Here is a 25,047-nt window from a genome sequence, read left to right on the forward strand (position 1 = left end):
AGCTTATGCTCAAATAAATTGGTTAGTCTCTAAGGTGCCACAAGTACTCCTTTTCTTTTTGCGAAAACATAGAGAATCCCTCTAGGCAAAACCTTAAGTTACAAAAAGACACAAAAACAGGAATATACATTCCATTCAGCACAACTTATTTTATCAGCCATTTAAACAAAACAGAATCTAACACATATCTAACTAGATTGCTTATTAACCCTTTACAGGAGTTCTGATCTGCATTCCTGCTCTGGTCCCGGCAAAAGACAACACAGACAGAGTTTCCCCCCCCTCCAGCTTTGAAAGTATCTTGTCTCCTCATTGGTCATTTTGGTCAGGTGCCAGCGAGGTTATCTTAGCTTCTTAACCCTTTACAGGTGAAAGGGTTTTTCCTCTGGCCAGGAGGGAGTTAAAGGTGTTTACCCTTTCCTTTATATTTATGACATGCCCCAATATGGCTGACCAACTACCGTATACCTGTCATACATAGAATCTTTATACAATGCTGCAATACAAACCAGTTATGTCTGGGTGTGTTATGATGAACGTCACAGGGTGTATCGCTTACTCTTGTACATGTTTACAGAGACTATCAATACCCATTAGACAAGTTTGATATTCAGTTGCCAATTAGTCAAGTATACAGTTTTGAGAGTTAAAATCAACACTGAAAAGAATGGCCGAAGGGTCAAGTCATGTAAACTCAAGGAGAATTAGGCAAATGATAAATATGGGTGAAAAATCTGCAACTTTCTTATTCACATGAAAGTTCTAATAGAACTAATTTCATACATTTGGCTTACTCACTTGAGTGAAAGTTGCAGGATCAATCCCAATACCAGAAATCATTCCAGCCTCAAACACTGTATATAATACTAGATTTTCACTGAAAACTGAAGAGTATGTGTAGGATAGCAATAGCTGCATTTGGAAACTAGAAAAATGTGAACAATTCTGTAATTCATGTCAGGGTATATGCACCTATACAGTTAGCATATACATCTCACAGAAAACATAATTAATATGTGCACTTTTAATATAGTCTGGTAAATATGTAATTGTATTGCCACTCACTCTGTTTTGCTGCTGATTTAGATAAAGAATGCCTACATACATTTTCTGAGACATAATAGGAGTTAATGGGACAGGTCTGTTAACATGTAGAAAGCATAGGGTCTGTAACATTATTTAGGTCTGTAACATTATTTAGGTCTGTGAGTGGTTTTGATTAACCAAACTGTTTATACACGCTAAACATGAACGGATGAGAAAAAGCTGCAGCAGCAGTGAGAAAGAAACTTCCTAAATAAAAATGACAGATTATATCCCTTTCACTAGCAAGTTGACGTAAAATGAATACTATTCTGGGATTCTTTTCCAACAGTTGTCTGTGTCTGAGTTTCGAACACATTTGTATGCTGCTCTTTGTTAACAGCAGTAAATACCTCATGGTTGCCAGGAATACCTTATTTTGCATTGATTCTGCCTAGTTTTAGCACTGCACATTCCTTCTGTGGATAAAGGAAGTTAGAAATATTGCAAATCACAGTTTGTGGAGATCCTGCTCTCTGACCTTTATCTGCATTTAACAACAGCTTAAATTCCACATTTTGTTCAGCATAGTAATCACACAAAAGTCTTCTAAATAGGCCCCTAGAAGCTGCTATTCAATATCTGAGAGTTGCTCCTATTGTAGGAGCATTTTCTCCCACATTTGGTTGGTTTAGGAGAAAAGTATTACTACATTTTTAGGTTTAGTCTATAGATTTTTTTTCCCTTTTAAACCTTTTAATGAGGGGTAGAAATGCTAATAGTCTGTTGTGTATTTTCTTTCTATGGCTTTCTGCCAACTATAGATAAGTCAACAGTCAAAACACTAACAAGTTTTTCTGTTAATAATAAGGATAATTTGAAAAGTAGCTTGAAAAATGTGAGTGTTTCTGTAACATTGAAGTAAATCTCTTATCTGTCCAACAAACATTTATATAGAAAGCAGCTATTTCCAGCTATGTTAATGTCTTATTTATATAGCTTGTATCCATACCCTTCCTTGATTATATCTGGAAGTAATACATTTGTTAATAATGTTAAGCACTGAACATGTTTAATAAGCAGATAAAATGAGCTAAATAAGGAGACTCAAAATTTTATTACACAATTAGTTTTTTTCCTTATTAAACTAATGTTATGTATGAGTTAGACTGACTATTTAGATTGTGTAGAAAGAGATTCAGAGATTCAGTGAGGAATTTTGAGAGATATGTAAATAATTTTACATTATGTAAATGGAAATATTGTAATATGTAGTTTATATATGAAAATATAAACAATACTGAAAATATTAGGTAATTCTAGACAGCAAAACAATTAAAGAAAATTTGATATTTTGAATTATTTTTTGTAATTTGGAAATCAAGTTTTAAATCTAAAATAAAGAAATACATGAAACAAAAGAACCTATCAATTCATTTTTCATAAAGGGAAAGGACTGACTCTCCATGGGAAAAGGTTCTTAGCATAATCCTGTAGACCACTGGGTAAATTACTTCAAAATGGATGCACACTAAGGGAAGGAGTGATCTCAGTAATCACTGTCCTCAAAGAGCTGGGGTGAAAATCCAGGACAGATTTTCTTCCATGGGGCACAGCCCTACCAGTTTCCTGGAGTACCAAGACATCAGAAGTACTACTGCCCCCCTTCACTGTCTACATCTGTTCAATGTAGACAAGAGGGATGGTCTATTGTGACTATTGGGCCCACAAAGTGTACATCTATTGTGAGCTCAAATGTATAGTGTATATAAAAATTCATTAGATGTTACAATAACCATGAAAAATAGGTCAAATAATTTACGACACTGAATGTTTAACAAGTGCAAGAGAAGCAGGCAAAGAAGCTGGATGAGTCTAAACCAAAAAGGCCATGTTGATATACAACAAGTACTGTTGGCATTATGCTTGGTGAAAACAGATTATATAGAACCAGAAGTTAATAGACTAAAATTAATGTGACAGATATTAGGCCTAGTTGGTGAACAAAATAGTGAGGGGGATGAACTATGGCACCCACTTTCTCCCTTTTGGAGTTTCCTAAAAAGAGACTTTGAAAAATAATCAGTTCAGTTCAGCTCTCCCTTTCATCCCACCTTACATCCCCCCCGCTCATCCCCCAACCTACCAACACTGCAACGCATCTTGACTTATCTAAAGGACTTTCTTCCTGAGAGGAAGGCTCTCTGGCCTTGCTCTTGTTTAAGGAACTTTGTTTTCACCTGTGAGTGCTGAAAGTCATCACATTATCATGACATCCAGTCCTCAGTTCAGCAGTGGGGATATCTAATTAGCAGCACCACAAAGGCATGTATTTCCTTCCCTTGTTGTGTTATTTTCTGCCCCAGTGTTTCTTTCCTCCTGTTCTATCTCACTCTCTTGTCTTTTCATTGACATTTCCTCAGACACCTTAAAAACATTAAAGTCAAGATTCCTGATGTGTGGCTCCTGGTTTAGCTGTATCTTTCTCCACCAAGCATCTATACTATCTCATTGAGAGACACCACTGCATCCTCCTAAGAAGCTATCTGATCTGGAATTTATCTGAAGTTATTACCCCCTTTTGGCACTCTCTGAAAGAAACAAACAGAACCATTAAAAGGCCAGGTGCTAGTCTGTCATCCCTTCTGATCAATATATGCATGGGACCATTAGCGGAATGTGAAGAGATGACTTCCCCAATGTTTTAAAAGACAGTCTACATGCTGTGTGGAGTCACATTTCATTCCCATCCTGTGATCTGATTTTATTAACAAAGAGATAACATAGTTCATCTCAAGCCATCTCCTTGTGCTTGGCTGCATCTAGGATCCTTATCTCAGGACACTGAGACCAGAATCTAGAGCTTCTTTGCTTCAAATTCTAGCTCCCTCATATAAGCATCTCCCAGCAGGATCAATATTTTCAAGGACAAATCTACTGGAGTATTTCCCATCCCTCTTTAAAAGGGCTAGTGAGGCAACATGGACTCCAATATGCAGATAAAATACAGCTTTATAGCATTATCTTTTCTGACCAGCTGGTGTAATTGAGTGACTCGGCTAGTATCTAATAGCTTTGGAGGAGTGTACGCAGGCTAACACTCACTGAATGGGTATACCTGCTGTTTGTTACACAGGCTTGCAACCTAAGGGTTTTTGTTGGAAGTTCAAGTAGCAGTGTTTCCCAATAATGCTTTTTATTGTTTCCTCTTTGCAAAAAGGTTGTGACCTTTCATTTTAGATACAGATCTTCATAGGGTCGTCCATGCCTTTTTCATCTTAAAGTTGGATTATTGTAATGTGCTGTACAAGAGGCTATATCTTCAAACATCCAGAAATTAGCTAATGCAGATTGTGACTGCCCATTTATTAATCAGTACTGCATTACTCCTGTACACTGGCTACTGACTGATTTATAGGTGGATTATAAGGCATTGGTTCTAACCTGTAAATCCTTAAGTGAAATTGACTATAGCTACCTGTGTCACTGCTGCTCTCCTTACATGATTCTGTAGCAGTTGTGAACAGCCAAGACCCAAAGCAGTAGTTGCTCTTGATGTGGGGCCCTTGACTCTGGAATTCACTTTCCCACACAGTTTGCTTGAGTCCAGATTTGAGGACCTTCAGAGTATGCTGCAAGACTTTACCCAGATTTTACTGGGGAGGGAGTGGGTGCTGAAATGTATTTTAGAACTGATATCTAAGATTGTTCTTTGTTGGCATGGAGACAATTTGTACGTTATTTACTTATTATTTTAAGTTTTGCACATACACTGAACAATTTGTGGTTGGCAGATTTTAAAAAATGACCTAAATAATTTGTCACCCCAATACTAACAAAGACCCAACATTTCAGCCCACTGGGATTTTTCCTTTCCATCAGTCATAATCATATGCAGTTCTCTCAGAATAAATGGTGATGAACAAACATGGCAATACCCTTGGATAACGTGAATACTCTAAAACTGCCCTCCTTGCAGAATTCTAAGTATTTCTTTATTGGAAATAGTGTAAGACTGCCTCATGTGTACTTCGCAGTGTGGTAGTACTGGAAAAACTGCAAGAATGGCAGGCCTCAGTTTTTACTATCAAGTTATGCTGAGCTTGCAATTTACACAGAGGCAATGATCTACATGCTTTGGTCCACTCTGCTTCCTTTGCACGGTTCAAGAGGCGTAAAGGTAGATGAATCTTCAAGATCACTCCAGGTGGAAATACTCCCAGTATAAGGGATTCCCAGCAGATATAGAGCCATCGGAGCCTTCTACATTTTCACCCTGCAGCTCTTGCTATAGTGGATGTCGGAGGCATGGAGAGGCCTGCCAGTTGAGGTGGAGTGGTTGGAGTGGAAAGCACTTCAAAAGATCAAAGACAGCCGGTGCAGTTTGGAACAGCCACAAGTGCTCTAAATTGTGCAGAGAATAAGAGAGTTGTAACCAGTTCCTTGATAATCTCTCCTTTCTCTGCTGCACCCAGTATAAAATGGACACAGAAGAGAATCTGGTCAATTGTCTAGTGAGCGCAGAGCTGGGATACAAGAATCACTGAGTTGAAGTTCCAGTTGTAACACTCCTCCGTGGCCTGGGACATCTCTCTCTGGCTCAGTTTTCCATATGTACAATGGGACAATAATACTTTTCATGAAACCTCTACAAAGCCAAAAGGAGTTGAAGAGTGTGCAAATTAGTGCAGAATTTGTCCCTAATGCATTAAAATGAGCAACGTTCTACATATAATCACAAAGGCCTAGATTTTTAAGATATTTTGGCATTGCTTTGCTCAGCATTGAGATGCCTAATTTATTTAGGAGCCTAACTCATTTACTGTAAATGGGATTTAAGCTTCTAAATGCCTATATCCCTTTTGAAAATGAGATTTAGGAGCTACAATGCTGAGCACAGCAACTATTAAAAACCTTTAAAACTCTGGGACAAAGGGACCAGCTACAACTGTGGGAGAACAAGATATTTTCATTTCCTACACTTTTAATTTAATTAACAATTTACCTTAACCTGGCTATGTCTGCATTGCACAGGGCAACATAACAAGTGGCCCATAAACTGGTTAAATGATTTGCCCAATGACATAAAATTAATTTATGACACAGTTAAGACGAGAAGTCATGAGTGGCTTCCTAGTCCTGTGTCCAATCTACTAGACCATGCCGCCTCCCTTAATGTTGGATTTCTTAGGTACTTTATGTGCAAAAAGGAAGGAAACACTCAGTTCTTTTCATTTTTAAAAACAGTCTACTTTAAAAAGTTTACTTTAAGTTTTTCTTATTTGGGCTTCTAACAAGGAGCATTTATCTTTTGAATGGTAGGGGGAAAGAGGTAGTGGGAGGTATGATTTGTATCAGTTGTTGGAAACAGCTGTTTATTGTAATTTAGCACTATGTGTCAAGATATGTAGATGATGGACAAACTATAAATGAAGGAAATAAAAAATAAAGCATTAATTTTCCTGCAGAGCTGTCAGTATTTCAATTACAGAAAAACCACAATAACTCTCTCTGTTTGTGCTACTTACAATTTGGGAGCCTCATTCCTCCCACTTCCTCATCTCCTTAGCACCCAAATTCTCAACCTTTAACTACAAATACAATAACAATAATTACCCTGTCACTGGACACTATGCCAACATGCTGATGAGAATGGGAAGGGAGAACTACTCTCCACCTCTTTACATAATGCTGTAAATTGCAGGGCCTGAATGGACTTTGCTAAAAATCTTAGTACGCTATTGAACAAGTCCAGAAATTATTTGTTTACAAATGTATAACTATAGATATTTTTTTCATATGTAACTAAGAGACTTCCTCCTCATGGATATCAAGTTAAAAATGTTTTTGTGCAGTTGTTTTTGATCCAGACATAACAAAGTTGAATAGATTTTTTTAGGCTTCCAACAATAGAACAATAACTTCCTGACTGAAAGCAAACAGGGACATTTTCAGTTCCAAAGGAGAACTTTTCACTGCTCATGTGAGTATTAGCTAATAGAACTTGACTGCCACATAGGCCTTTCTTCACCAGCAGCTGAGATCACTGCCTCCTTATTGAGGATATTACAAGCAAAAGGAGGTTTCATAGAGGACACTGCTGTAACAGCACTGCTCCCTAATCTGCTCTCCAAATATGTCTGGGAGCACTGTCATCCCTATTGAGGATATCAACAGGGCAGGATGCTTTAAACAAAGGACTGCTATGTGAACAAGCCTGTATTTTCTTTCTGATGCTTATAATTTTCAGCTGTTAGCTTTATTTGTATAAAATGCCTATCTTATAATCTTAACTATTTTGTCCTATTTAAAGATGTTCTATAATTTGTAGATTTAACATTTATTTGATACAGTTATCTATGAAAGGTATTTTTAAGGAAGGATCAAGGTTTCCTATTTTTTAATGTGACATTATTGGAGTCCCAGGGATTTTTTGTTTTTAATATTTGTGTGTTGTGTAACTTCATCTGTGTTTTTTATATTTACTTTGGCATTACAAGAGAGACTTGTTATCTTGGCAAAAATGAGTCAGAGAGAATACAGGTCATCTGAGAAGATAAAGCAACAGAAGCAACTTGATCAATATATTAAACTGAAAATTAGCAGTGAAGATAAAGATTCCTCAGTGACTAATTTATTGTCAGAGGCTGTGGTCCGCACCACATGAGGATCTAGCCTGCATACAGGTTTAGGCTCTGTGTCTTCTAGGAAAGTGGACATAACATGAAGGACTTTACAACCAGCTTTTTAAAATGATGAATAAAAAACTAGCTGTTGTATTCCCAAGAATTAAAAAACCTGGAAATACTAATAGAACCACTGAAAAGGGATCAATTATCCTATTAAAGAACAGGACCAAATTAAGATGTATTTGAATAGCTCTAAAATATTAGCAGGCACATTAAGATAATACTTCATTACATCATAGGTTGGGGTCTCTGGAGAATATGTCAAGACTCTCCAACCATCATATTTTAGGATTAGAAAAAGAAACAGAGGATTATGATCCTTCTGTTCCTTTACCTGAAGAATTATTGGGGGAGTAGTTTAATCCACTATTAAGTATACAACGTGCTTTTGAATGACTTCCTCTTCCATGCACACTTGTGAAGCAAAAAGGGCACTGGGAAAAAAAGGACACTTTCTGGTTGCTTTTAACATGTAACAGATTGAAATGAACATTTATATTGTCTTAAAAAGAAGATTAGTTATCAAGAAACACTGAGTTATAATGTTTTCAGATAGTGAAAAAGAAACAAGTCATAAGCAGAACACATTTATAAAATAGGCACACACATTGCAATATTTTATCCTACGAGACTGAGATACTTCTGGGACTAACCTATGTCACCTTGATTTTGATAAGGTTTGAAAGGTTTTTGTTTCAAAGCGTCCTATATCAATTTTAGTTGAGGGAAAATCTTTGGAAGCAGTAACTTTGATCTTACTAAAAATACTTATTTTCCTGAATCTTCAGCAGCAAAATCCTAGATATAAAATAAAGTTTGGACATATGTATTTAATAAATGGAAAATTTTTCCCGTTGGAATTATGTAACATGCCTTACTAACAGCACCATAATAGTTTATTTAACTATTAACAGATGTGCTGTAAATTATTTTGTCTTTGTGATTGGTCTAATTTTGTTAGTATTATTACTAGTGACAGTCAAAAAGATTATTTTATAGCATTTGTTTTTTTAAAAATTGATAAAATGAAGAGAGGAATACAAAAGTCACATGTAACCTTAGCATTCATACACCAAACAACAATACAAGGGGATGATTTTAGACTCCACTAATCTATGACTCAGCAAGATTTGGGGCATACCCCAAATCTTCAACCTGCTACTTCTCTGCACCCCCTCTTCTGCTGTCACACACACAGAGCTGGCAGTGTGTGCTCTGCACTATAGCTGAATCAGTCAAATATTGAAAGACTGAAGGAGTAGCATTATGGACCTAAGATGCGTCTCCTTAACAGTAGGCTACGTTGTCTCCTGCTCATTAAGGTCCTGTTCCTACATGTGCTTAACTTTACAAACGTGAATTGTGCCACCAAAGTCAATGGGCCTACTCATGTATAAAGTTAAGTATGTGCATAATTGTTTTCAGGATTGGGTCTAAATTGCTAATGTTACTCACTGAAACTGGTTTCAGAGTGGTAGACGTGTTAGTCTGTATCAGCAAAAACAACGAGGAGTCCTTGTGGCATCTTACAGACTAATAAATTTATTTGGGCATAAGCTTTTGTGGGCTAGAACCCACTTCATTAGATGCATGGAGTGGAAAATACAGGAGCAGGTATAAATACATGAAAAGATGGGAGTTGCCTTACCAAGTGTGAGGTCAGTCTAACGAGACAATTCAAGGGAGGAGTAACAGTAGGGGGAAATTAGTATGGAGGAAATTAGGTTTACACACCACACAACAAAAACACGAACTCAGGAACCAAACCCTGCAACAAACCCCGGTGCCAACTCTGTCCACATATCTATTTAAGGGACACCGTCATAGGACCTAACCACATCAGCCACACCATCAGGGGTTCGTTCACCTGCACATCTACCAATGTGATATATGCCACCATGTGCCAGCAATGCCTCTCTGCCATGTACATTGGCCAAACCGGACAGTCTTTACGCAAAAGAATAAATGGACACAAATCTGACATCAGGAATTATAATATTCAAAAACCAGTAGCAGAACACTTCAATCTCCCTGGTCACTCAATAACAGACCTAAAAATGGCAATTCTTCAACAAAAAAACTTCAGAAACAGACTCCAACGTGAAACTGCAGAACTGGAATTAATTTGCAAACCGGACACTATCAAATTAGGCCTGAATAAAGACTGGGAGTGGTTGGGTCATTACAAAACCTAAACCTAATTTCCCCCTACTGTTACTCACACCTTCTTGTCGACTGTTTGAAATAGGCCATTCTCATTATCACTACAAAAGTTATTTTTCCTCAGTTGGTATCCTACTGTTAATTGAATTGTCTCGTTAGACTGACCTCACACGTGGTACGGCAACTTCCATCTTTGCACATATTTATACCTGCTCCTGTATTTTCCACTCCATGCATCTGATGAAGTGGGTTCTAGTCAACAAAAGCTTATGCCCAAATACATGTTAGTCTCTAAGGTGCCACAAGAATGCCTCATTGTTTTTACTGAAACCAGAAGTTCCAGAATTAAATCCTACCTTAAATGATCTAAAAGTATTTAAAATATTTAATAAGCATCTACATTTCATTTGGATGAACAAACAATCCAAATTGCATAAAAAGGAGAGAGCTCAGTGCCCTCTACCCAAAACATATTCACAGCTTGTCCTGGAGATGTGACAGACAGAAGCACTTTGGAAATTGGCTCCACCAGGTGTTTATCAGAAGTGAATTTGTATTATTACTATTAATTGGGTTTATTGCAGTAGTGCCTACAGACCAACCAAGATGGGGACCCTATTGTGCCAGGCATTGTACAAACAGAGAGTAGTAGACAGTCTCTGCCCTGAAGAGTTTACAGACTAAATAGACACAACAGACACAGGGTGGGGGAATGGCTATAACGCACAAGCTGAGTGAACAATGTGATGGCAGTAAATGTTATGTTAGTTCCTTTTTCTGGGTGTGGGATTAATTAGGAGGGGGTCAGCTATTTGGAAAGAAAAGGGAATGGAAATGGATCACGGAAGGGAAGGGGAGCAAAGGAAACAGGACAAGGGAGAAGAGGGCAAGAGGTCAGGTGTGGAGTAATGCTGAGGTTAAGAGACGGAAAGGGACATGTTTGGTGCAAAAGGCCAATCAGCACAGGTCAGCGAAAATGATAGAATCATAGAAATATAGGGCTGGGAGGAACTTTAAGAGGTCATCTAGTCCATCTGCCAGTGCTGAAGCAGGACCTGGTATACCTAGACCAGTGGTCACCAACCGGTAGATTGTAATCGACTGGTCGATTGTGGAGCCTCTTTCAGTTGATCTCAGTCACAGGCTAGGGTCACCAACCCTCCTGCAGCCAAACCGGGAGATCGGCCGCTACCAGTCTGGCGGCGCAGGAGGGCTAAGGCAGGCTCCCTGCCTGCCCTGGCCCCGTATTGCTCCCAGAAGTGGCCTGCATGTCCGGCAGCGGCTCCTGGGGGGGAGGGGCAAGGGGTCTCCATGCGCTCCCCTCGCCTGAAGGCACCACCCCCGCAACTCCCATTGGCTGGGAATGAGCGGGGCAGGGCATCACAGAAGGGGTGGTGCAGAGATGTGGCCTCAGGGCAGTGGTGGGGCAACAGTGATTGGGTTTGTGTAATTACTGTTATTTCTACATTTTCTTTGAGGTAGATCCTGGGTTGCACTTAAATTCAAAAAGTGATCTTGTGCTTAAAAAGGTGACTTAGACCATCCCTGACAGGTGTTTTTCTAATCTGGTTTTAAAAACCTCTAATTACAAGGATTCCACAACCTCCCTTAGGAGCCTAGTCCAGTACTTATCTGTCGCTATATTTGGGAAAATTTTCCCCAATATCTAATCTAAATTTTCCTTGCTGCAGATAAAGCTGATTACTTCTTGTCCTACCTTCAGTGCTCATGGAGAACAACTTATCACCATCCTTTCTATAACAACTTTTACATATCTGAAGACTGTTTTCAGGTCCCCCATCAGTCTTTTTTCTTAAGACTAAACATACCCAGTTTCTTTAATCGTTCCCCATAGGTCAGGTTTTCTAAACCTTTTATCATTTTTATTGCTGTCCTCTTGACTCTCTCCAATTTGTCCACACCTTTCTTAAAGTGTGGTGCTCAAAACTGAACACAATACTCCAGCTATGGCCTCACCTTAGTATAGTGGAAAAATTACCTCCCATGCCTTGGATATGACACTCATGTTAATATACCCCAGAATAATATTAGCCTTTTTGCATCTGCATCACATTGTTGACTCATATTCAATTTGTGATCCATTATAACCCCCAGATCCTTTCTCCAGTACTACTGCATAGCCACTTATTCCCTGTCTTGCCTTTGTGCATTTCATTTTCCTTCCTATATGGAGTACTTTGCATTTTATTTTGTCCATTTCAGACCAATTCCCCAATTTATCAAGGTCATTTGGGGGGGAGGGATAGCTCAGTGGTTTGAGCATTGGCCTGCTAAACCCAGGGTTTTGAGTTCAATCCTTGAGGGGGCCATTTAGGGATCTGGGGCAAAAATTGGGGATTGGCCCTGCTTTGAGCAGGGGGTTGGACTAGATGACCTCTTGAGGTCCCTTCCAACCTTGATATTCTATGATTCTATGATTTTAAATTCTAAAAGTGTCCTCCAAAGTGCTTGCAACCACCTTCCCAAGTGGTGTCATCCACAAATTTTATACGCCTACTCTCCACTCCATTATTCAAATAATTAATTAAAATAGTGATTAGTAGCAGACCCAGGCCTGACCCCTGTGGGACCTCCAGGAGAAACATCCTCCCAGTTTGACAATGAACCACTGATAACTACTCTAAGTATGGTTTTTCAACCAGTTGTGTATCCACCTTATAATACTTTCAGATAGACCACATTTCCCTAGTTTGCTTGGAAGAATGTCATGTGGGACTGTGCCAAAAACCTTATTAAAATCAAGATATCACAACTACTGCTTCCCTCCATCCATTAGGCCAGTAACCCTGTCAAAGAAAGAAATAAGGTTGGTCTGGCATGATTTGTTCTTGAGAAGTAAGTGTTGGCTATTACTTACCACCCTGTTGTCCTCTAGGTGCTTATAAATGGGTTATTTAATAATTTTTTCCAGGTATCGAAGTTAGGCTGACTGGTCTATAATTTTCCAGGTCTGTTTTGTTCCCCTTTTTAAAGATAGATATTATGTTTGCTCTTCTCCAGTCATCTGGGACTCACCCACCCTCCATGAATTCTCAAAGATAATTGCTAATGATTAAGGCTACGATTATGCCCCGGAAGTCCCAGAATCTGTGACTTCCATTGACCTCTGTGACATTTTCTGCCCTGGGGCTGTGGCCAGCCCACACAGCTGCCCAGCCATGGTGGGTGGCAGGTGGGACTCCCCACAGCTGCCCAGCCGCAGCTGCAGCCAGTGGACCCTGAAACTACCAGCTGCCCAGGGCGAGGGGACCCCGCAACAGCCCAGCCCCAGGGTATGGGGACTCCGGAGCTCCCAGGCACTGCAACAGTGAGGGATCTGGGAGCCCCCGCAGCAGTGGGTGCTGAACCCACCTACCCCTTTTGTCAGGGATATTTTCAGTGAAAGTTAGGGACAGGTCAGGGGCTGCCGTGAATTTTTGTTTATTGCCCGTGACCTGTCCATGACTTTTACTAAAAAATATCAGTGACAAAAACTTAGCCTTACTAATGATTCTGAGATTGCGTCAGTTAGTTCTTAAGTAGGCTGGGGTGTATTTCATCAGGCCCTGTCAACTTGAATTAATCTCAATTATCTAAATATTATTTTACCTGTTTTTTCCTTATTCTGGCTGGTTCCTTCCCCGTTGTTATTAATATTAATTGTATTAAGCATCTGGTCCCAATTAACCATTTTTGTGAAGACTGATGCAAAATGGTCTTAAATACCTCAGCCTTCTTGTTGTCATCTGTTATCTACTCCACTTCCCCACTAGACAGTTTACTTACACTTTTCTTCTTTCCCTTACTCCAAATGTATTTATAGAACTCCTTATTGCCTCTTATGTCCCTTTTTAGGTGTAATTCATTTTTTGCCTTAGCCTTTCTGATTTTGTCCCTACATGTTTGCAGTATTCTTTTGTAGTCATCCTTACCAATTTGTCCATATGTCCACATTTTTGTAGGATTCCTTTCTGATTTTCAGGTAATTAAAGATCTCTGATGAAGTCATATTAGCCTCTTACTATTCACATTGGAATAGTTTACTATTTTGCTGTTAATATTGTCTCTTTGAAAAACTGTCAGCTCGCCTTAATTCCTCTTTCCCTTAGATATTCTTCTCCATGGACCCTACCTACCAGTTCTCTGAGTTTGTTAAAGTCTGCTCTTTTGAAGTCCATTGTCCTTATTCTGTTACTCTCACTCCTTCCTTTCCTTAGACTCATGAAATCTACCATTTCATGATCACTTTCACCCAAATTGCCTTCAACCTTCAAATTCATAACCAATTCCTTCCTGTTAGTCAGAATCAAGTCTAAAATAGCTGTTGCCCGGTTACTTCCTCCATCTTCTGAAACAAGAAGTTGTCCCCAATACATTACAAGGACGTAATGGATATTTTATGTTTTGCCAAGTTACATTTCTAACAGATGTCTGAGTAGTCAAACTCTCCCATTACTACAGATCTTGTGTTTTGGATATTTCTGTTATTTGTTCTAGAAGTGCCTCGTTCACCTCCCCCTCCTGATTTGGTGGTCTACTGTAGAGCCCTACCATGATGTCACCCTAGAATTTTTCCTCTTTTATCTTCACTCAGAAACTTTCAGCTGGTCTGTCTCTCACCTTCTTCTGGAACTCAGAACAAGTGAATACATTCTTGATGTATAATGCAACACCTTCTCCCTTTTTTCCCTGCCTGTCCTTCCTGAACAAACTATAGCCCTCTATACCAGTGTTTTTCAACCTTTGGTCTGTGGACCCCTGGGAGTCCACAGACTATGTCTAAGGGGTCCACAAAAGGGTGTTGTTACCATAGAACAGTGGTTTTGAGCCTGTGATTCGTGGACTCCTGGGGGTCTGCAGACTATGTCTAAGATTTCTAAAGGGGTCCACACCTCCATTTCAAATGTTTTAGGGGTCCACAAATGAAAAAAAGGTTGAAAACCACTGCTTTATACCAATATTCTAGTCATGAGATTTATCTCACCATGTCTCAATGATGTCAATTAAGTAATAATTTAGGTTGTGTACTAAGACCTTCAGGTCTTCCTCTTTGTTCCCTCTACTCCTTGCATTTGTGTTTAGACATTTAAGATGTTAAGCAAATTCCCCCCCTTGTTGCTCCTTTGACCCTTGAAGTCTTTCAACCATGATTTGAGGACTTCCATAGCTCAGACATAGGTCAGAGGTTTATTGCAGGAGTGGGTGGGTGAGATTCTGTGCCTGCATTGTGCAGGAGGTAAGACTAGATGATCATAATGGTCCCTTCTGACATTAATATCTATGAATCTATGAATTGTACTTTACCATTTCCCCTCCAACTTCCAGCACTCTGTCAAGGTCACCTTTTTTAAATCCTTCCTGTGGGTTTTTGTCACCTGCTCCCTTTGAACCTAATTTAAAGTCCTCCTTCCTCACTAGTTTGGTGAGTCAGTGTCCAAAGATGCTCTTCCCCTGCCAGGTCAGGTGGATGCCGTCTCTTCTTCCTTTATGGAACAGTGCTGCTTGGTCAAGGAAGCCAAACCCCTCCTTTTGACACCATCTGCACAGCCATGTATTAATCTCCAGGATGTGAGTGTCCCGGCCTGGGCCGTTACTCTCAACTAGGAGGATGGATGAAAACAGTACCTGCACTGTTGACTCCTTCATCTTTGCTCCCAGTCAAAACTTTACAAAAGTGTAGGTAGGACATAATACTGACTGGTCTGCGCTGTCCCATTTGAACACAGAAGAACAAGTTATTTCCCTGTTAGCAGGCATACAAAATGAAGTGTCATTTTCCTTACTGCAACATAGACAGTGAGACAAGTGTTTAGAGCTTAATAAATCAATCAATACTTAATAAAAATAGTCTCTGTGATGAATTTCCTTCCTCTTGTTTCAAAGACTTTTAAAGAAGGCAATGGGATGGAGGTTCCCTCAACCTGTCACCTAACCACCTGTAAACACACTGCTACTTTAGGCTTTTTGATTAGCACTGGAGACCATCCCCAAATTTCTGGCATAATCCTTGGGGCAGATTCTAAATCACATTCAATGTGGTGCAATGTGGTGATATTGTAATAGAACATCATTTTATCTTTTCCTCCCTCATGCTATCTTGAGTTTTATATTGTGATGTATTGGCATGTCATGATTAAGCTAATGTGCTTGTGCTACGTAACATTGTAAGGGAGGCGTATGATCCATTGGACAAACTTCTAAAAGTTGCAATGCTAGTAGCTTAGACACATTCTCTCTGATGTAATGGTAAATTCTCTTTTGGCTGTGGTACAATGTTGCTGAGGGTGCATTCAATGGTACTATGGTCATGAGTCTGGGATGCTTCAAATTGAAGTCTCATGACTTTAATAGCGATGGTAAGACTGAGTTTCTGAGCAGCCCTTAGCTCTGTGACAGGCCAACCATATATTGTATGTTAACTTTTCAAAAAAGGAAAAGAATTGTGATCTACCATATTCAAAGGGGTTTTGAGTCTTGAGAAGAATTAATTATCTCTTTGTTCAAACTTGGAACGTTTTTCAGATTTTTGGTGCTGCTAAAAACTTTCAAATTACATTTAATCAATAGATTAAAAATTTTGTATGCTATGATCTCTAATTAATTTTTAAAAATAAATCACTACATTCCCCTTTTCTTCCCTCTTCCTAATCTCCACTTTTCCCTGTATGCCTGCCTCCATGTATCTTTCCTTGTTTCTTTCAATGCCCATTTCCCTCAGGAAATTTTCCTATATATTTTTCATCCTATTGGAATGTTTCATTTGATATATTTTCTCTAAAACCCTCCAATTTATTCAAGTTTTTCTTTTTTAGTTTAGCCCTTTCCGCTATATTTGTTCTTGCATTAAGTGTTTTCTTTCTCTCTTTCTCCTTTGTGCCAACCTCTCTCCACCACTATTTTTTTCTTGCATTTCTACACCCTTAGTCCTCTCCTCTCTGTTTCTCTGAGGATGAAAGTCAGAAAACAGACCCTGTTCATAGTCCAAATGCAGGTGAAGATTGCACTTAGGAAGGTGAATGGGTTACAGAGTGAAGTGATTTGATAGACCTGCATCACTACCATTGCTCACCCTTTATTCTATCTGTGTGAGGGTGGAGTCCAGAGTACTGGAAGTGTAGTGGTTTGGGAAAGTCCTGAGCTATAGAGATGGCAAAGATAGAGTCTGGGGCAGAGGCAATGCTGGAGCTTGAAACAGTGGTAAAACAGAGTGAAAGAGATTAGGGCTTATGCCAATGGCACAACTGGAAGTCAAGGCATTGCTGAGCTATTACAGAGGTTGTGACTCACAAGTAGGGATGCCAACTTTCCAATTTCTTAAAACCAGACACTATACCCTCCCACCCCATTGCTCGATCGCCCCCGCTCCACCCCCTGCCAGTCGCTGTCTCCCCACTCTCTCAGGACTCACCTGTAGGGTTGCCAACTTTCTGCTCACACAAAATTGAACACCCTTGCCACGCCCCTCCTCCGAGGCCCTGCCCCTCACTCACTCCATCCCCCCTCCCTCTGTTGCTTGCTCTCCTCACCCTCACTAACTCACTCGTTTTCACTGGGCTCGGGCTGCGGGTTGGAGTGCAGGGGGGTGAGGGCTCTGGATGGGGGTGAGGACTCTGGTGTGGGGTTGGGGATGAAGGATTTGGGGTGCAGGAGGGGGCTCTGGGCTGTGGGGGTTCAGAGTGTGGGAGGGGCTCTGGGCTGGGGTACAGCTTGGGATGCGGGGGGGTGTGAGGGCTCTGGCTGTAGGTGCAGACTCTGGGGTGGGGCTGGGGATGAGGGGTTTGGGGTGTAGGAGAGTGCTCTGGGCTGGGACTGAGGGCTTTGACAGCAGGAGGGAGATCAGGGCTGGGGCAGGGGGTTGGGGCCCGGGAGGGCTGAGGCTTAGGATGAAGGGTTTGGGGTGCAGGAGGGGGCTCCAGGCTAGGGCTGAGGGGTTCAGAAGGCAGGAGGGGTTTCAGGGCTGGGACAGGGGATTGGGGCAAGGGAGGAGGTGCAGGCTCTGGGTGTCGCTTACCTCAAGCAGCTCCTGGAAGCAGCAGCATGTCCCCACTCTGGCTCCAACATGGAGATGCAGCCAGGCAGCTCTGTGTGCTGCCCTCTCTGCAGGCACTGCCCCTGCAGCTCCCATTGGCCACAATTCCTGGCCAATGGGAACTGCGGAGGGGTGCTTGGGGCCAGGGCAGCATGCGGAGCCTACCTGGCTGCCCCTAAGCCTAGGAGCTGGGGGCGGGGGGTGTCATGCCGCTGCTTGGGCGCGCGTGGAGCCACGGCAGGGAGTCTGCCTTAGCCCTGCTGTGCCACCGACCGGACTTTTAACAGCTCGGTCAGCACTTCTGATCAGAGCCGCCAGGGTCCCTTTCCACCAGGCGTTCTAGTCAAAAACCAGGGAGTGGTCTTCTTTGGTGTGGTGATACTAAGAATGGGGGAAAGTGCAAAGCTGCCAGCTCCCTCAATGTTATCCCAAGGACCATCATGATTTTATGCTTCACAGCTTCTCAGTCTGCTGATTTGACAAATCTTGTGAACTTTTGCCCTTAATCAAAATGGCTGCCATCTCTTATTACTTTATAGTAGGACAATAGTACAAAGTGAAAGTCTCCGCCTTCGGTTAAAACGACATCCGTTTCCATGCAGCTCTGCGGAATGAAGTGAGGCTGCCTTTAGGAACGAGTGCTGCCCCCTCCTCTTGTTCGCTGCGGGACTGAAGCCAAGCTGCCTACAGGGAATACTGCCACCCTCTGGGCTCTCCGTTTAGGAATCTGGACGGTAGGGCTGGTTGAAAAACAAAACAGACGTTGTGAAATTTGGTTTTGGTCAGTTTTGAATTACAGAAATATTTGACCAGCTCTGTTGGACTGGAAGAGACTGAGGAGATGTAATGTGCTAAAGAAGCAGAGTCAAAATGAGGGGGCAGGAGTTGGTGGGAGGAAAGGGAAAATATAGGGAACAAGTGCATGTGGACGAGCATGCAGAGGGAGTGTAAGTGGGGCTGGGAAGTAGATGGGGCAGGGAGAGAAACAGGAACGGGCTGGGAGGCGGGTTGAGGTAAGGGGGAATGGGGAAGGGCAGCGTGGCAACTCTCCAACCCTAGAAGCCAGAGAGTGAGAGAACTTCCCTACACTGCAGGCCATGGAGGCCCACATTTGTGTGATTTAAAGGTTGAATTTTGAACCTGAAATAATCACACCCCTCCAAGGGCTTGGGATGGCTTGTCCCTAAAGACTCGGGGCAGAGAAAGCGTGGGTTTGGTTTTAATTCCGTGAGGCTATTATAATAGTGTGGTGTTTGATTCATGACTTTTGAACCCTAGGGACAGCAGCACTAAGGTGGTGCTGGGCCCCAGCACGGTGATACCTTCTTCGGTGGGGAGACAGGACGCAGAGTAAGTTTGGGACCGTCCCTTTTGAGCGTTCATCACGCGTACCATGGGGTGGGAGGAAGAGGGGCATCTGGACTCCATCTCTTGGAGCAATAACGCAGGGGGCTGGAGGGAGATCGATTGGAAACCGCCGCCCCCCCGCCCCGATTGTGGTAACGGGAGAGGAGGGGGTCGGCGCTGGGGACTCTTTCCTCCTCTGCCGAGTGGCGCGGCGCTGCCAGATGCGGCGAGGGGACAGAGCCAAAAAGACGCATAGCGGCCGAAACGGCCTCTCCCGCCCGTTCTCGCGAGAGCCGGAGAAGAGGTGGGGCGTCAGCGGGGCTATGACTGGCGACTCGGAGCTGTCGCCATTGTGAGTTCTGCAGGCGGAGGCGGCTGGGCCGCCCGCAGCGGGGGGTGTCTGGGACGAGAGGAGACGCGGGCTCGGGTGAGTAGGGGACAGAAGGAGTGGCTCGGTGTGTGGGGCTCCCCCTGCCTGGCTGCGGGGACATTGGCGGAGGTTGAGGCCCGCAATATCCATCTTGTCTCTGGGCTGTGGCGGCAGGAGCCGCCACAGCCTGAGGAGCAGGCCCGGGCGGGCCGCAGAGCAGCCAGGTCTCTACCTGGCCCGGAGAGACTCAGCCTCTTTGTCGCCCGCTGTCCCGCCCACCCTGCCAGGCTTGGGGTGAGGCACGAACAACCAGCCCCCCCCTCCGCCACCAGCTCTGACTCTTCCACACCCTCTGTCCCCAGCTCACCAGGTGTGGATCAGCCCTGCCCGTGCCACCCTCCGAACCGCTTCAGCCTGGGCCCCCAACACCAGGCCAGCCCCTGATCGGGCTTGCTGAGCAGCGCAGGCTCGCTCCCGGCATGATCCCTCCCCTTTCTCTCCGCTGGGCCTAGGGAGTTGCCCTGTTCCCTCTCCTGACAGGGCTGGGGGAGTAGCCGCACCTTCCTGAGTGAGTGTGTGGTGGAAACTTGACCCCGGTGGACTGAGTGGTCTGGGAGGGCTCATAGAGTTAATCAATTCTATATCTGTATAGAAGTCCCAATTGTTTCTTCTCCTCCCCATTACCACCACTAAGACAGAAGACGGGAAGGGGGGGCAGAATGGCTGTTGAAGGGGAATTGTTCATTGCCTTGTTGTGGGTCCCACCATGCCAGAACTAGTTGCTGGAGGGAACTTTAGGAAGGGTCATATCCCAAAGCAAAGGGAACATAAACCATCCATAAGAGACACTTCTTCCTCCCTTCTCCCCCACTCCCCAAACTCCTGAGGCAGAGACCTTCCTAACAGGCAGAGAGGTAGGGATGCTGGCTGTATGCACCCCCTCCACATGAAGTATTTTGGGATCACACTGATGGCAGAAGGGGCATATGCACACTTCTATTGTGTAGTGCTGCAGTGGCCCTTCAGAACTGGTGTAAGTTAAGGAAGGTCTTAGTGGTCATCTGATCTGCAGAATGGGCCTCTGGCAGCTGTAAGACACAGGGAAATGCGTTTTTTCCCTCTCAGCCGGATTCTCTTCTGATTAAAAACAGCTTCTGATTTTAGCACCCCAATGATGAACCAGCACCAACCCTGATCCTATTCAGTACTGCAAAGTCCAAGTGTTCAAAAGTCATTAGTAAGATTCTCCAAAAATCCCAGTAGCTTTAGAAATATTTTTGCCTTCTGTTTTTAAATCTTTAGAGTGTGCTTGGATCATGATTTTTCTTTTTCCTAGCTATCACAGTTCCAGAAAAATTACTTGAATTTTCTATTACTTAAAATCTGAGGTGGTCCCCTCATCACATGCTTCCAAGCTAAAATTGCAGGACCCATAAGCATTGCTTCTTTCCTTGGCCCCCTGACTCCCACGTCTCCCTGTGGTGGGGCAGAAAGATTGTTCTTGAAACACCAAGCTGAAGTGCTCATTTTCTCCTTCCCTTCCTGGAGCTGATGACTGGAGAGGCTCCAAGTCAGTGCCAGCCCCTATCCTCTCCATCTCTTCTCTGGTGAACTGGTAGACTCTTAAGCCTGGTTGTCCTTTTGTACTATACCCAGAGGCACTGATGGATTGTGAGAAGGGTGAGACAGTGTCTTCTTGGCTTGCCAGTACTGGAGTTGAAGGAGAAACGACGGCATCTTTTACCCCTTTGCTACACTTAAGTGTTTAGGAGGCAATGGGATTTAGAGAAGCTACAGCAACTCTCATCAAATTTAATATCTCTTACCACTTTCTTATGACAGTCCTAGAGGTTACTTCTAATATTGAAAGTACTTTATTAAAGTAAGGAAAACAGTTATCCATGAAAATCATCTTTTCATGTCCATTCAGTTAGGGATGTACCCCATATTTTTCAGAACTGGACATCATAAGAGCACACCACTCTGCCAATTCAGTAGTAGATCCTTGCACCATTCATCTAGTTTCTCATTCATTTTAATATGTAATGATTTTTGGGATTGTGCTGAGAACATAGTACGTCCCTCTCAGTAAAATCTGCAGTGGCTCTTCTGCAAAACTGTCTGAACACTGTCCCAACTTCTGTGCATTTTATGAGGCTCATCCCAGTGGCTGCGGTTTGGCCTAGGAGTTTACTTGTAGTGACAAAAGTATCAAATGCTCCATGCCTTTTTGTTTGGTGTGGACTTTGACAACTGTCAGTCTTCCTGGGGATTAAGCACTTCTTCCTCAGAGACCAGTCTATGGGCTTCTAAAACAAAGTTCGGGAAAGCTAACACTTAAATTTTGGTGCATATCCAATTGCTAGTTTTTAGCGCATAGTCTACCAAATTATTAATTGGCTGAACACTTAAAATACACTTGTCATATTTTAGTTTTTTATAAAAACTGTTTTCAGTACCACAGATCTATTTTCATAGAATATCAGGGTTGGAAGGGACCTCAGGAGGTCATCTAGTCCAACCCCCTAGTCAAAGCAGGACCAATCCCCAATTTTTGCCCCAGATCCCTAAACGGCCCCCTCAAGGATTGAACTCATCAACCCTGGGTTTAGCAGGCCAATGTTCAAACCACTGAGCTATCGCTCTCTCTTCTGCGCCCCCCCCCCCCCACTTTGAATGTTTTCAGTGCAACTCTCTAATCCGTAAGTGTCTAAATGGATTTTAGAACCTGCAAAAAAGTGTGCTACTTTGAATCCATATGAATCCATGTTCAGTCATATTTCTGCCATTGTTGAGATTGGAGTTGGGTAAGGTCCCAGTGCCCCTCCCAGAGTAAAACTCTGTAATGGTTTGTCAGTTGAGGTTTCCTTTTTAATGTAATTTGTCAAGTAAACAGACAATGCTGTGTATTTTGTGTAAGTTGCAGGTATTGTTGTAGCTAATAAAATGCTTTAGGGAGTGTGTCAGGGAATAGAGGAATGTTGTCAACCAAGGAAGCCTATTTAAGCTAAGTATGGTCAAACCTAGTAATTATACAAAAAGCTGTCAAATGAATATATTTTAGCACTGGTAAGACAACCAGTATATTTTCCCCACAGAGTTTGTGGAACACAATTATGTAACATTGTAATGCAATGGTAATTTGAATATCTAAAGTTACGTTTATCATTTACTTAGATTAAGTCCCCTGGGACAGTTTTGCGGTGGTTTCTTCCTCCTCCCCAATGTAAAATTGTGCTCAGATTCCTGGTACTAACACTACTAATTTTTGTTGGGTTTAAAACAATCCTTTTAAGTCATGTGTTGGCCTTTAAGGTAGCTAAATTGTACTGGTTAATATGAAAATACTCAAGGGCTCATCATGAGGTATTTGGGAAAAGCTATACAGAAAGAATTATTAAGAATAACTCTGAAATAAAAGCATGTCTATACAATGGGGTAATGCACCTATGGGATGTGATTTCTGAAGTGTATAAATATGTCACACACTTAACTGGTTCACATAAACCCTGCTGGTATGCACTAACAGTTCCCCAGGGTGCTTTAAAATAGTACTATTTGAAACAGTACTTACTCTGGAATAACTTCATGTAAAGACAATTTAAAACAGAATAGCTATTCTAGACTAACACTCTTATTCCTGTTGTCTATGTGTAGACAAGCCCTAAAGTGCTAGAACTGGAAAATGAAATGATTCCATGTAGGAGTTTACTTTTTTCTAAGTGTCTTAAGCTACCATTCAAAATATCTAGCAAAATCTAGGGAGCCACTGATTCTGCCAAAGATTTTTGTGAAACTTTTATTGTGACAAATACAGTATAGTTTGCAGGATTTCCATGCAACTTCTTCCCTTGGTGGATGTAAAATGTTATCAAATCAGAATAAGTTTCAAGTCATGTATGCCAGGAAAAGCTTTAAAACGCAAACTGAAGCCATGTCTACACTATGGGTACTGTAGCAGCATAGTTATGTCGTAGTTATGCCAGGATAATCCTGTAGTGTAGGTACAGCCTATGGCAGTGGAAGAGCTTTTTCCATCACTGTAGGAACACTATATGGCTTCATCTACATAACACTTTTGAAAACCCCCAGCCCTGACTAATAAAAGTTTAACAGACAAAAAGCTCGGCTGTGGACAGCATTATATCTCCTGCGGACATAGCTACCGCTGCTTATTATGGGTGGCTTAATTATTCTGGCAGGAGAGCTCTCTCCTGCTGACAGAGCAGCTACATGGGAGACCTTACAGCGGCGCAGCTGTGCTGCTGTAAGGTCTGTAGTGTAGACAAACCTACTTTCCCGAGTGATAGTAGCTAGTTCAATGGAAGCATTCTTCCATTGACCTAACTGCATCTACGCCAGGGGTTTTATCGGCATAGCTGCATTTCTTAGGAGTGTAGCTTTTTCATACCCCGAATGCTGGAGCTATGTTGATGTACATTTTAAGTGTAGAACAGACCTGAGTGCCCAATGTCTGTCTGAAGCTGCAAAGGGCATGAAACAGTAGCTAAGAGGTGTGAACTGCCCAGTCATCTTAATTCAGAAGCATGCTGCTACCCTTAGGAGGGTGATATTCTGGCAGGGCCATTATTTGGGAGAGATAGGGGGTCCTCTTGTGGATTAGTACCCTAGGCACAGATTGCTTTAATTTGACCCTGATGTGAGTGCAGGTGGTAGTACAGAATGAGGCCCCTCTATCTTCCTCTTTCTCTGCACACCTAAGTCGTGTGTGTCTGTCCTTGTTCCTTGCACACATTCCTGGCATAAAGAAACTGACAAAGCTCATGCCACTTTTATGCTGCTGCTTAGAAAGCACTATAAGGATACCATCCAGAATAAAGGTAGGAAGAGAAGAACTGAAAGAGACTTGCAAAAGGAAGAGAGCTGCACCAGTGTAGTAGCAATGTACATTACTCTGGGAGTTTCTCAACCCACTTTTTGGACCTGCAGAGAGTAGTGAAGTATTATCCTCTTTTTACAAAAGGAAAGCCAAGGTAAAACATGATCCAGTTTACTTTATGGTCATATAGCAAGTTAGTGGCAATTCTAGAATTAAAACGTAGGTCTCCTGGTTCCCAGGCCTGTGCTTTAAAATCACTATACAAAGCACGTGCGCAATAAGTATTGATGACAAACTTAATGTATACCCATCTGTTGTTGCATTCTATACTACCAAAAAAAAAAAAAAAAAATGGCGGGGGGGGAACTAACTTTTATCTCTCGTAGAACACTGAGAATGGAGTCTAAACCTTCAAGGATTCCTCGAAGGATATCAGTTCAACCCTCCAGTTCCTCCTCTTTAAGTGCCAGAACATTGTCTGGAAGCAGTTTAACTGATGCGTATCATACAAGAGAATCTTCACTGAGACTGGATTCTGGATGTCAGGTAAGTCATTTTATATTTGCTTTTAGAAGTAACATCTGTA

The 25,047-nt window shown here is 42.2% G+C and overlaps 1 protein-coding gene and 1 long non-coding RNA gene across 12 annotated transcripts in view; one reads left to right on the plus strand and one right to left on the minus strand.

Annotated features, from left to right (window-relative positions):
• Positions 1–345: 345 nt before the first annotated feature.
• LOC114018701 lies at positions 346–20,532 on the minus strand. Of its 2 annotated transcripts, XR_006284822.1 has the most exons (4): positions 19,989–20,532; positions 18,437–18,644; positions 8,047–8,146; positions 346–5,671 (listed from the first exon to the last, which is right to left on the minus strand). It is a non-coding gene; the product is annotated as an uncharacterized LOC114018701 (long non-coding RNA). The 2 variants fall into 2 exon arrangements; XR_003563974.3 differs by lacking the exon at positions 8,047–8,146 and having other exon boundaries at positions 19,989–20,529.
• Positions 18,608–25,047, plus strand: part of MARCHF7 (membrane associated ring-CH-type finger 7) — a 34,833-nt gene continuing 28,393 nt past the window's right edge. For 5 of the 10 annotated variants that reach the window (XR_005227240.2, XR_005227241.2, XR_005227239.2 and 2 more), the window contains exons 1-2: positions 19,191–19,254; positions 24,848–25,007. Coding sequence is in view for 7 of the 10 variants with exons in the window: in XM_037911867.2 (XP_037767795.1) it covers positions 24,858–25,007 (150 nt within the window). In the remaining 3 variants the exon portion in view is untranslated. Of the gene's footprint in view, positions 18,748–19,182; positions 19,255–19,524; positions 19,679–24,847; positions 25,008–25,047 lie in introns of those variants that run through there. The other 5 variants (XM_043525175.1, XM_037911868.2, XM_037911866.2 and 2 more) reach the window with 4 other exon arrangements.

Source organism: Chelonia mydas, chromosome 11 (genome assembly GCF_015237465.2).
Source record: "Chelonia mydas isolate rCheMyd1 chromosome 11, rCheMyd1.pri.v2, whole genome shotgun sequence".
Lineage (NCBI taxonomy): Eukaryota > Metazoa > Chordata > Testudines > Cheloniidae > Chelonia > Chelonia mydas.